This window comes from Scyliorhinus canicula, chromosome 6 (assembly GCF_902713615.1).
Source record: "Scyliorhinus canicula chromosome 6, sScyCan1.1, whole genome shotgun sequence".
Lineage (NCBI taxonomy): Eukaryota > Metazoa > Chordata > Chondrichthyes > Carcharhiniformes > Scyliorhinidae > Scyliorhinus > Scyliorhinus canicula.
In genome coordinates this window covers 8,997,618-9,011,029 of record NC_052151.1, presented here as the reverse complement: position 1 = coordinate 9,011,029, position 13,412 = coordinate 8,997,618, and the positions used below count along the sequence as shown (strand labels likewise).

The 13,412-nt window shown below is 46.2% G+C and overlaps 1 protein-coding gene across 1 annotated transcript in view; it reads right to left on the bottom strand.

Moving 5' to 3' along the window:
- LOC119966923 (dynein heavy chain 8, axonemal-like) overlaps positions 1 to 13,412 on the bottom strand; it is a 1,786,259-nt gene that overhangs the window by 403,914 nt on the left and 1,368,933 nt on the right. Inside the window, exons 56-57 of the mRNA XM_038798881.1 lie at positions 11,537 to 11,659; positions 4,848 to 5,061 (exon numbers count right to left, since the gene is read on the bottom strand). Of these exons, the coding sequence (XP_038654809.1) occupies positions 4,848 to 5,061; positions 11,537 to 11,659 (337 nt within the window). The remainder of the gene's footprint in view (positions 1 to 4,847; positions 5,062 to 11,536; positions 11,660 to 13,412) is intronic.

Here is a 13,412-nt window from a genome sequence, read left to right as displayed (position 1 = left end):
GAATGTCGTGCCCCTGTTCAAAAAAGGGAATAGGGATAACCCTGGGAATTACAGGCCAGTTAGTCTTACTTCGGTGGTAGGCAAAGTAATGGAAAGGGTACTGAGGGATAGGATTTCTGAGCATCTGGAAAGGCATTGCTTGATTAGGGATAGTCAGCACGGATTTGTGAGGGGTAGGTCTTGCCTTACAAGTCTTATTGAATTCTTTGAGGAGGTGACCAAGCATGTGGATGAAGGTAAAGCAGTGGATGTAGTGTACATGGATTTTAGTAAGGCATTTGATAAGGTTCCCCATGGTAGGCTTATGCAGAAAGTAAGGAGGCATGGGATAGTGGGAAATTTGGCCAGTTGGATAACAAACTGGCTAACCGATAGAAGACAGAGAGTTGTGGTGGATGGCAAATATTCAGCCTGGAGCCCAGTTATCAGTGGCGTACCGCAGGGATCAGTTCTGGGTCCTCTGCTATTTGTGATTTTCATTAACGACTTGGATGAGGGAGTTGAAGGGTGGGTCAGTAAATTTGCAGATGATACGAAGATTGGTGGAGTTGTGGATAGTGAGGAGGGCTGTTGTCGGCTTCAAAGAGACATAGATAGAATGCAGAGCTGGGCTGAGAAGTGGCAGATGGAGTTTAACCCTGACAAGTGTGAGGTTGTCCATTTTGGAAGGACAAATCTGAATGCGGAATACAGGGTTAATGGTAGGGTTCTTGGCAATGTGGAGGAGCAGAGAGATCTTGGGGTCTATGTTCATTGTTCTTTGAAAGTTGCCACTCAAGTGGATAGAGCTGTGAAGAAGGCCTATGGTGTGCTAGCGTTCATTAGCAGAGGGATTGAATTTAAGAGCCGTGAGGTGATGATGCAGCTGTACAAAACCTTGGTCAGGCCACATTTGGAGTACTGTGTGCAGTTCTGGTCACCTCATTTTAGGAAGGATGTGGAAGCTTTGGAAAAGGTGCAAAGGAGATTTACCAGGATGTTGCCTGGAATGGAGAGTAGGTCATACGAGGAAAGATTGAGGGTGTTAGGCCTTTTCTCATTAGAACGGAGAAGGATGAGGGGCGACTTGATAGAGGTTTATAAGATGATCAGGGGAATAGATAGAGTAGACAGTCAGAGACTTTTTCCCCGGGTGGAACACACCATTACAAGGGGACATAAATTTAAGATAAATGGTGGAAGATATAGAGGGGATGTCAGAGGTAGGTTCTTTACCCAGAGAGTAGTGGGGGCATGGAATGCACTGCCTGTGGTAGTAGTTGAGTCGGAAAATTTATGGACCTTCAAGCGGCTATTGGATAGGTACTTGGATTAGGGTAGAATAAGGGAGTGTAGGTTAACTTCTTAAGGGCAGCACGGTAGCATTGTGGATAGCACAATTGCTTCACAGCTCCAGGGCCCCAAGTTCGATTTCGACTTGGGTCACTGTCTGTGTGGAGTCTGCACATCCTCCCCGTGACTGCGTGGGTTTCCTCCGGGTGCTCCGGTTTCCTCCCACAGTCCAAAGATGTGCAGGTTGGGTGGATTGGCCATGACAAATTGTCCAAAATTCTATGATTAACCTAGGACAAAAGTTCGGCGCAACATCGTGGGCCGAAGGGCCTGTTCTGTGCTGTATTTCTCTATCTCTATCTCTAATGGGAAGACTGCCTGGTTCCATATCAACCAGTTCAAGGCATATGGATCACAGTCCAACCACACACATCATGCCATGCTTGACGCAGCAGACCTCCACGCCACACCCCCAAGAGACGCATTTCCACCCTCCTCGTCACAGACCAGCACCTCCACGGACTCGACCTCGACTCCACCCCGACACGCCCATAAGCTGTCACAGCAGAGAGAGCGACTGTGACTCTGACGACAGCCACAGCACTCCTCTCTACTGCCCCGAAACCACAGACCACACACACAGCGACTACGACCCCGACTCCACTGATCCCTTGGAGATTACCTACATTAAAACACCAAACCCACACCCAGACCCACCGCCCAACTATGACGACCCCGACAACGTTCAAACGAACTTAGATACCACCATTTGACACCGAGACAACTTATACAGACTCGTCCGGAATGACGAGATGGACCCACGGTCACACAATGCAGCCTTATCGAGCCTGATCCATACAAGGGTATGGGATCCGGGAGAAGAGGATGACATTACGTCTGACTCCCGACACGGCAACCCCTTTGCGATCCTGTTCGCAGAAGATGATGATTGAGGTGTCCAGGTGATGTAAAAAGAGGAACCGCTTGAGAGACAAACGGTGTCCTTTTCTGATGGAACCTGCAAGTTTTGTGTTGCATGTTTTTTTGTTTGTGTTAGTTTTTTTTTCAGGAACAGAAGCTCTGCGGACACACGCTCAATTTGTCCGCAGATACCTATGAGAATTTGCCAGCACGCTTCTCGGCCGAAACCTGTGAGAGCTTGCTAGCTTCCCTTTCATAACTGCTCTTCTGTTTGGAGGATAGAAGAGGCAGCCCCGCAACCACCATTATGAATACAGTCTTACCCATTCTTGCCAGGTTGCTCAGGCAGTGGAGTAACGGCATTGAGGACCCGCCCTGTCTGAGGACCCCCTCTGGTCAGCTAAGCTCGGGTACGGCACAGCACGCCCTACCCGGGGCTTCCACCCAAATCTTACCCGTCGCGGCCCATTCGCACCTCATTTTGGCTCTTTTGGTTTTAAAAGTTTGATTTTGTTTTGTTTGGTTTTCAGGTAACCCTTTGGTTGCCAATTCCCCATGCTATTTACATCCCAGGAACATTGGGATGGTAAATCGCAAAGCCTGCGAGACGGCTCGCAGTGGTACAGTATTTAAGTATATGTCTAGTCCTAAATTCGTTTTTGAAGAAAAAAATAAATAAAAAATGAGGGAGTCACAGTGAGTGACCAATCATAAAGGGAAACCTGGCATAAGAGAACAGACATACTAAATTCAAGATATTAAACGGAACACTAACAGACACTAAGCTTGATCCCATAGATTTCGGACGCTCCGAGGAGGGACCAAAGCAAGAGAAGAAAAGAGAACAAAGGAAGATGAAGATGATGTCGATCATTTTTGTATTGTGGATTATAGGACCCATGTTGTTGCGCACGGACGCGAACCCCCTTACCCCCACTCCACCGGCCGTTAATGTTTCACTTCCACAGAACACTCAAAGCCCAGTAACAAGTAGCAGTACCCCGTCCTGGTGTACCAAATTTATGACTTGGTATCCTTGTCACACGTAGTGGAATCACTTTTAGCGTTAGCAATAATCTGCATCATAGTGCAGACCTGGCGAAGGAAAGTCTACCGCTCTCGTATCTCGGCGGTATATAGGATGAGATCCCCTATCTTCGGTTTCCACCAGTCCCCCGAACCCCTTGAAATGTAATAAAGGATTTTTTTTCATTGTTGTTGTACTGTAAATAAAGAAATGTGCTTTTGAATGCTTTTGTACCTCTGAGCTCAACTGCCGAGCCAGAGAAATGAACCATGAATGCTGCCATTATTGTTGTACTGATAGGAAGGTAGAATGATTGAATGTAAGTTGAGTATAGTTTATTAAGGATAGTTAGAGGTTCCGTTGTGATTTGGTAATGCATGTCCCTTATGACATAGCGCCACTTAGGAATTGTTAGGTAAGATTTTTCTGCATAGTTGAGGAAAGTGCAGAGGCCATGGAATTCGCTGAGGTCAGGGAATGAAGACAACATTGTTATGTGATCCTTCACGCTTCACGTTAGGATCACAAGGAGGGAGTGTTGACACCGAACTTGGCCACTCTCCGATCCAAAATGGCGATTTACAAAGCACGCAGGGAAAATTGGACACTTTAAGAAAGACAAGCAGGCTGCAAAATCTTCCTGTGTATTCTGCCTGCAAAGAAAGCAGACAGCACCGAAACCAGCAGTTTGCATATTAATGAAGCGAGCCCCGGGAACAATGGATACAACGATTAGCTACATTTAGGACATTCTATAGCAGGTCAGACTTCCCGGCGCCAACGAGAGTCTGAAACAAAGGAGACAAACAAGCCAGGAAGAACCGCCCAGTGATCAAGGGACAGCCTTAGTATTGGGGGGATTCATACCAATCGATTGGTATGAGATCCAATCGATTGACAGTAAGCTCGGGGTCCACCCAAAAGGGCGCGAAGCCCCTGGGACCTATAAAAGTCAGGTCCCAAGTTTAGCTCCCTCTCTTAGCCGGCCCTCCCAGCAGAACACCTATGCAGCAGCTCTCTAAGAACTTGACCGTGAGAAGGAGAGGCCTGGCCAACAGCTACACCGACAAGTAAGTATCCAACCAACACACGCTACGAGAATAGACACTCCTGACCCCTTAGCCCGTACCAACTGGGAAGCCTGCAGTCTCAGGACAGAACAAGAGGTCATTGTTCCCTGATCCAGTGGGTTCCCTTATCGAAGATAAGTATTGGCTTATAGTGGTAGGAATAGTTTAGTCCGCTAGTATTAGTTGCATGAGTATCGATTTACTGTGTAAATAATAAATGTGTTTGATTGAATCTTACTAACTGGTGTATTGAATCATTGATCTGAACATGAACTTGAACTTTGTGGCGGTATCATAAGGATACCTGGAGACTCTAGAGCTAAGGAATAAAACAGAGCCAATTGAGTGTAAAGCACACTAACCAGAATGAGCAACAGGGCGTTGCTGGCTGGGCCGGCATTTATTGCCCATCCCTGAGGGTATTTAAGAGTCAACCACATTGATACATTGCATTAGCACCTCAGAATATTTACATGACATTGACGTGCAGGAGAATGGCAGCAGAATTTTCTCCAAACTGGAATATTTGATAGAAACAATTGAGAGCAGATTATTACCAAAGATTTTGTCGATTGAAGCATTGGTAGGCAGGGTACAGTTGAAGATAGTGAATTGCCTCTTTAAACGTTGTGGAATGTCATTGCGCCCTCCCCCTGGATGGATCATTGCTGCCATTAATTGTACATCAACAATTTTCGTAAAATCTCCTGGTTTATCCAAGTTGTACATTCCATGCATTTCGATCATCTGACGAACTATTTCATTAGTAATCTGAAAGACAGAAAATAAGACAATTGTTCAATTTCAGCTGGTTGTTTAACGTATAACACAAACCCATGATAAACTTTGGAGAGGTGAGACTGTTTTATTCCTCTTAATTCAGGCATTCATAAAAAAAATAGTCCCCCTATCATAGTATGCAGAATGATTCCACAGCCTATTTTGAGGATATACACATTCACCACAACCAATATTCACCAAGGTGCTACAAAGTAAGCTTGACCAGTCTTTCCCTGCAGCAGCTGAGATACAGCATCCTAGGGCCCTCATCAATACAAGCATCAGAAGTCATTATTCAAGAGAATTGGAAAGGTCCCAAGGGCAGCACGGTAGCATAGTGGTTAGCACAAATGCTTCACAGCTCCAGTGTCCCAGGTTCGATTCCCCGCTTGGGTCACTGTCTGTGTGGAGTCTACACGTTCTCCCCGTGTGTGCGTGGGTTTCCTCCGGGTGCTACAGTTTCCTCCCACAGTCCAAAGATGTGCAGGTTAGGTAGATTGACCGTGATAAATTGCCCTTAATGATAGGTGGGGTAACTGGGTTATGGGGATAGGGTGGAGGTATGGGCTTGGGTAGGGTGCTCTGTCCAAGAGCCGGTGCAGACTCGGTGGGCCGAATTGCCTCCTTCTGCACTGTAAATTCTATGAAATCTATGAAATATGGGCGGCAGAGGGGCATATAGCCTCATTGTGCCAGGGACCCGGGTTCAATTCCGACCTCGGGCGACTGCCTGTGTGGCAAAAGAACAAAGAACAAAGAAAAGTACAGCCCAGGAACAAGCCCTTCGGCGCTCCAAGCCCGTGCCGACCATGCTGCCCGACTAAACTAAAATCTTCTACACTTCCTGGGTCCGTATCCCTCTATTGCCATCCTATTCATGTATTTGTCAAGGTGCCCCTTAAATGTCACTATCGTCCCTGCTTCCACCACCTCCTCTGGCAGCATGTCTCAGGCACCCACTACCCTCTGTGTAAAAAACGTGACTCGTACATCTACTCTAAACCTTGCCCCTCGCACCTTAAACCTTTGCCCCCTAGTAATTGACCCCATTACCCTGGGGAAAAGCCTCTAACTATCCACTCTGTCTATGCCCCTCATAATTTTGTAGACGTCTATCAAGTCGCCCCTCAACCTCCATCGTTCCAGTGAGAACAAACCGAGTTTATTTAACTGCTTCTCACAGCTAATGCCCTCCATACCAGGCAACATCCTGGTAAATCTCTTCTGCACCCTCTCTAAAGCCTCCACATCCTTCTGGTAGTGTGGCAACCAGAATTGAACACTGTACTCCAAGTGTGGCCTAACTAAAGTTCTATACAGCTGCAACATGACTTGCCAATTTTTATACTCAATGCCCCGGCCAACGAAGGCAAGCATGCCGTCTGCCTTCTTGACTACCTTCTCCACCTGTGTTGCCCCTTTCAGTGACCTGTGGACCTGTACATCAAGATCTCTCTGACTTTCAATACTCTTGAGGGTTCTACCATTCACTGTATATTCCCTACCTGCATTAGACCATCCAAAATGCATTACCTCACATTAGTCCAGATTAAACTCCATCTGCCATCTTTCCACCCAAGTCTCCAAACGATCTAAATCCTGCTGTATCCTCTAAACAGTCCTCATCGCTATCCGCAATTCCACCAACCTTTGTGTCATCTGCAAACTTACTAATCAGACCAGTTACATTTTCCTCCAAATCATTTATATATACTACGAACAGCAAAGGTCCCAGCACTGATGCCTGCAGAACACCACTAGTCACAGCCCTCCAATCAGAAAAGCACCTTTCCATTGCTACTCTCTGCCTTCTATGACCTAGCCAGTTCTGTATTCACCTTGCCAGCTCACCCCTGATCCCGTGCAACTTCATCTTTTGTGCAGCCTACCATGAGGGATCTTGTCAAGGCCTTACTAAAGTCCATACAGACAACATCCACTGCCCTACCAGCATTAATCACCTTTGTGACCTCTTCAAAAAACTCTATCAAGTTAGTTAGACACCCCTTCACAAAACCATGCTGCCTCTCACTACTACGTCCATTTGATTCCAAATGGTAGTAGCTGCAGTCTCAAAGAATTTTTTCCAGTAATTTCCCTACCACTGACGTAAGGCTGACCATCCTGTATATCCCTGGAATATCCTTGCTATCCTTCTGAAACAAAGGAACAACATTGGCTATTCTCCAGTCCTCCGGGACATCATCTGAAGACAGTGAGGATCCAAAGATTTCTGTCAAGGTCTCAGCAATCTCCTCTCTAGTCTCCTTCAGTATTCTGGGGTAGATCCTATCAGGCCCTGGGGACTTATCTACCTTAATATTTTTCAAGACGCCCAACACCTCGTCTGTTTGGATCTCAATGTTCCCCAGGCTATCTGCACACCCTTCTCCACACTTAGCATCCACAAATTCCTTCTCTTTGGTGAATACTGATGCAAAGTGTTTATTTAGTACCTCGCCCATTTCCTCTGGCTCCACACATAGATTCCCTTGCCTATCCTTCAGTTGGCCAACCCTTTCCCTGTCTACCCTCTTGCTTTTTATGTATGTGTAAAAAGCCTTGGGATTTTCCTTAACCCTATTTGCCAATGACTTTTCGTGACCCCTTCTAGCCCTTCTGACTCCTTCCTTAAGTTCCTTCCTACTTTCCTAATATTCCACACAGGCTTCGTCTGTTCCCAGCCTTCTAGCCCTGACAAATGCCTCCTTTTTCTTTTTGATGAGGCCTACAATATCTCTTGTTATCCAAGGTTCCCAAAATCAGCTTGAGAAACTCGGCATCACCACCAGCAGCAACCAAGCTTCCCCCGGTACCACAGTAGAAAACAATACAGGGAAATCTATTGTCAACTTGTCGGACTACACCCTTCAACCAGACGAAATCGAAGTCCTCAGCAGAGGGCTCAATTTCTGCACCACCACCAAAATGGACACCATCAGTCTCGCGGCAGACACAGAGGAATTCATCAGGTGAATGAGGCTCCGGGAATTCTTTCACAGACCCCAAGAGGCCGACCGCGAACCCAAGGAGACGACCAATGAACCGGAACAGCAGACCGAGAGATCTACGGTGCGGCAACCGAAAAGTAAAGAGTCGAATTGGACCCCTCTGGAAGGCCGCTGCCCTAGACTCGACATGTATGGTCAAACCATCAGGAGTCGTGTCAATGCCAGATTCATCAGTCTCATTCATAAGGCAGCCAACGTGACCCAAGCACAACGCAACTCCATCCACGCTCTCAAGACCAACCGCAGCATCATCATCAAACCAGCAGACAAAGGAGGGGCCGCCGTCATACTGAACAGAACGGACTACTGCAAAGAAGTATACCGACAACTCAACAACCAGGAACACTACAGACAGTTACCCGCAGATCCAACCAAGGAACACATTTGCCAACTCAACAGACTGATCAAGACCTTGGATCCAGCCCTTCAGAGCACCCTACGTGCTCTCATCCCACGTAATTCCTGCATTGGAGATCTCTACTGCCTCCCGAAAATACACAAGGCCAACACACCAGGCCGTCCTATCGTTTCAGACAATGGGACCCTGTGTGAGAACCTCTCTGGCCACATCGAGGGCATCTTGAAACCCATCGTACAAGGTACACCCAGCTTCTGTCGTGACACGATGGACTTCCTACAGAAACTCAGCACCCATGGACTAGTTGAACCAGGAACATTCCTCGTCACAATGGATGTCTCGGCACTCTACACCAGCATCCCCCATGACGACGGTATTGCTGCAACAGCCTCAGTACTCAACACCAACAACTGCCAATCTCCAGACGCAATTCTGCAACTCATCCGCTTCATTCTAGATCACAACGTCTTCACCTTCGACAACAAATTCTTCATCCAGATGCACGGAACAGCCATGGGGACCAAATTCGCACCACAATATGCCAACATCTTCATGCACAAGTTTGAACAAGACTTCCTCACCGCACAAGACCTTCAACCGACGTTATACACCAGATACATCGATGACATTTTTTTCCTTTGGACCCACAGCGAAGAATCATTGAAACGACTACACGATGAGATCAATTAGTTCCATCCCACCATCAGACTCACCATGGACTATTCTCCAAATTCAGTTGCATTCTTGGACACACTGATCTCCATCAAGGACGGTCGCCTCAGCACTTTGTTTTACCCCAAGCCTACAGATAACCTCACGATGCTCCACTTCTCCAGCTTTCACCCGAAACACATTAAAGAAGCCATCCCCTATGGACAAGCCCTCCGTATACACAGGATCTGCTCAGACGAGGAGGAACGTAACAGACACCTACAGATGCTGAAAGATGCCCTTGTATGAACGGGATATGGCGCTCGACTCATCGATCGACAGTTCCAACGCGTCACAGCAAAAAACCGCACCGACCTCCTCAGAAGACAAACACGGGACACAACTGACAGAGTACCCTTCGTCGTCCAGTACTTTCCTGGGGCGGAGAAACTACGACATCTTCTTTGCAGCCTTCAACACATCATCAATGAAGATGAACATCTTGCCAAGGTCATCACCACACCCCCACTACTGGCCTTCAAACAACCGCGCAACCTCAAACAAACCATTGTTTGCAGCAAATTACCCAGCCTTCAGAACAACACCACACTATCCTGCCAGGGCAATCTCTGCAAGACATGCCAGATCATCGACATGGATACCACCAATACACGTGGAAACACCACCCACCAGGTACAAGGCACATACTCGTGCGACTCGACCAATGTAGTCTACCTCATACGCTGCAGGAAAGGATGCTCCGAAACGTGGTACATTGGCGAAACCATATAGACGCTGCGACAACGAATGAACGGGCACCGTGTGACAATCACCAGGCAGGAATGTTCCCTTCCAGTCGGGGAACACTTCAGCAGGCAAGGGCATTCAGCCTCTGATCACCGGGTAAGCGTTCTCCAAGGCGGTCTTCAGGACACGCGACAACGCAGAATTGCCGAGCAAAAATTTCTAGCTAAATTCCGCACGCATTAGTGCGGCCTCAACAGGGATCTTGGATTCATGTCGCATTACATTCACCCCCCACCATCTGGCCTGGACTTGCAAAATCCTACCAACTGTCCTGGCTTGAGACAATTCACACCTCTTTAACCTGGGGTTACCCCTATCTCTGGATCTGTAAAGATTTGATTACCCGCAAATGCTCGCATTCCAAGCATTGTCTGGCATCTCTGACTTTGTCTACATAAATGTTTCTGGAACATACCTCTGCATTCACCTGAGGAAGGAGCAGTGCTCCGAAAGCTCGTGTTTGAAACAAACCTGTTAGACTTTAACCTGGTGTTGTAAGACTTCTTACTGTGCTCACCCCAGTCCAACGCCGGCTTCTCCACATCATGGCTACCAGAAAGGCGTGGATGCTTTGGAGAGATTGCAAAGAAGGTTTACCAGGATGTTGCCTGGTCTGGAGGGTGTTAACTACGAGGAGAGGTTGAATAAACTTGGATTATTTTGTTGGAAGTACGGAGGCTGAGGGAAGACCTGATTGAGGTAGAATTACAAGAGGTACAGACAGGGTGAATAGTCAGAACCTTTTTCCCAGGGTGGAAAAGGGGGCACAGGGGTTCCCAATTACAAGGGGGCACAGGGGTTCAAGGTGAGAGGGGAAAAGTTTAGGAGAGATGTGCGAGGAAAGTTTTTTACGCAGAGGGTGGTGGCTGCCTGGAAGACTTTGCCAGTGGCGATGGTGGAGGCAGGCACGATACCAACGTTTAAATTGCATCTTGATAGACCGATGAATGGGCGGGGAATGGAGGGATACAGATCGTTTGGGCAAGGGGTAATAGGTCTAAATAAGGAATCTGCATCGGCGCAGGCTTGGTGTTCCTGTGCTGTAATGTTCTTTGTTCTTTGTACAAACTTGCAACATTCTTTTGCTATGATCAGATCCTATTTGCATATTGACAAGTGGTAGACATCTTTGTGAAAGTTACTGATTGTATTTGAGTACACTGGTGGCAACATCTGTATAATCAATGTCATCCTGGATGTGAGGAAAGCCACACTGAGTTCTTTCATGTTAACTGCCAGGTCACTGGAGAAGGAGATTGTTGCTTAGTCTGGAACAACAGAACATTGTTAATCATCTCAGTCCAGCTAGGGACTGCAAACAAATAAATGTAACCAACAGTCTCTGTAGAAGCCCTGAAAGAAGTCAATGGCAAGTTAAGGGTTTTCACAGCCATTGGCAAAGCATTAAACTCTGATTCAACAGCCAAATATATCTTGCTTCATAAAAAGAAGATACTTTGGAAACTCTGGATGCCATTGCAATCACCAGTAAAACCTCAATATATGCAAATATCACCAAAGTTAAAAGTTTTCTTAGTTGTCAGTAAAACATCTCTATGACAGGTAGAAGTCCTGAACTGGCTGAGTTACCACCAATGGATCAATCCAGGCTGAAGGTATTAAAGTTAAAGTAGTTTACCTGGTCTCCCCATTCATTGATAATAGGCATGTTGATGTCATCAACAAATATAGTCATTTTGCGACCACTTGGAGGTCCATATGTACTCCCCACGCGTTTTTCAACATAACTTTCAACAGTTCTCTGAAAAAGTAACATACACATTTACATTAAGCAATTGCTCTGCTATATTATCACAGCTATCTGGGAGTATTGCTTTGAATTTGTGCACACTTTATAATCCCGATAAAATATCAAATTGTGAATGATTTGTAAATGCTATCTCAGATTACAATGTACGCAGTCATAGGGTCTGCCATTCCTTCACTTGTTTCTGTCCATCCTTTGGGATGGGTTTAGGGGGCCTTCTAGCAGAAACTAGGGATGAACATTAAAATGTAGGATTGTCCGTGATGCCAATATTCCAAGAACTAAAGCTTTCAGGACAAGCATATGCTTTAATTGGCTACTGCTTAAAGCAATGCTCTCAACCCACATTCAATCAAGTTGAAAGATAAGGGGCTGGATTTTAATAATAATAGTTACTTATTGTCACAAGTAGGCTTCAATGAAGTTACTGTGAAAAGCCCCTAGTCGCCACATTCTAGCGCCTGTTCGGGAAGACCGGTACAAGAATTGAACCTGCGCTGGTGGTCTTGTTCTGCATTACAAGCCAGCTGTTTAGCCCACTGTGCTAAACCAGCCCCTGCTTCTCCGCCGGCAGGATGCTCCATTTTGCCGGCAGCCCGGGGTTTTCCCAAAGACATGTGGCTGCCCCACAATGGGAAACCCCATTGACCAGCTGGCATAACGGAGCATCCTGCCGGAGGAGTGAAACAGAAATGTGGCGCGGCGGGGCAGTGAATCCAGCCCAAGATTGTACTGTTGACAACAGCAACATATATTCATAAAACACCTTTAACGGAATGAAACAATCCAAGATGCTGCCATTCACAGATGTGAGGAGAAAACTGCAGTTAAGGAAAGAAAATTACTTGAATTAACTGATCATTTGAATATTCAGCCAACCCAATGCCTTTACAGCAAATTTTAGTTTTTTGTCGGAGAATTGTTGCTGTTGCATTATATGGAACATAGAAATTTTCACCAGCAAGCATTCTGATCAGGACCAGATAATCTGTTTGTAATTTTTTGATTGAGGGTTAGTTATTTGCCATGATGGTGAAAGATTACATTGTTTTATTGTAGCAGTTGTAATTCTCTGATTTGATTAGCTTTTATTCAATGTTTACTGTTAGAATATGGTTTGTCTGTTCTGTGTTTCCTTTGAATTCTTGTCCAACTGCCTGTCTTGGATCTACAGTCTTTCGTTTAGCTGCTGCCAAATTGGGATTTCTGCTTAAACTATAGACTTTAGGCAAACTAGTGGATGAATCGGAACTTGCTTGGTTCTGTGACAGAGCCTGTGATGTCAATTTGATACTTGACAAACAGCCAATCTGAAATTCTGAATTTTCTCCTGCAGAGGCTTGTGATTGATGGAGCCATTCAGAATTTTATGGAATAAAGGCGGGATATGAAATGAAAAAAATTAAAATCGTTTATTGTTACAAGTAGGCTTCAAATGAAGTTACTGTGAAAAGCCCCGAATCACCACATTCTAGCGCCTGTTCGGGGAGGCTGGTACAGGAATTGAACCTGCGCTGCTGGCCTGCCTTGGTCTGCATTAAAAGCCAGCTATTTCCCACTGTGCTAAACCAGCCCCATATCTGGCTATCTGGTGAGCTCCATTTTGTCCTCCGTTCTAAGAAGAGTTCAGCTCTGATGCAACCTGAAGGTTTTCTCTCTGTTCTCTCTCACTGCCAGCGGATTTTAGAAGCTGCCAGTCAGACCGATGAAGACTCTCTGGTTTAAAAGACACAGACAGAGGTCTCTG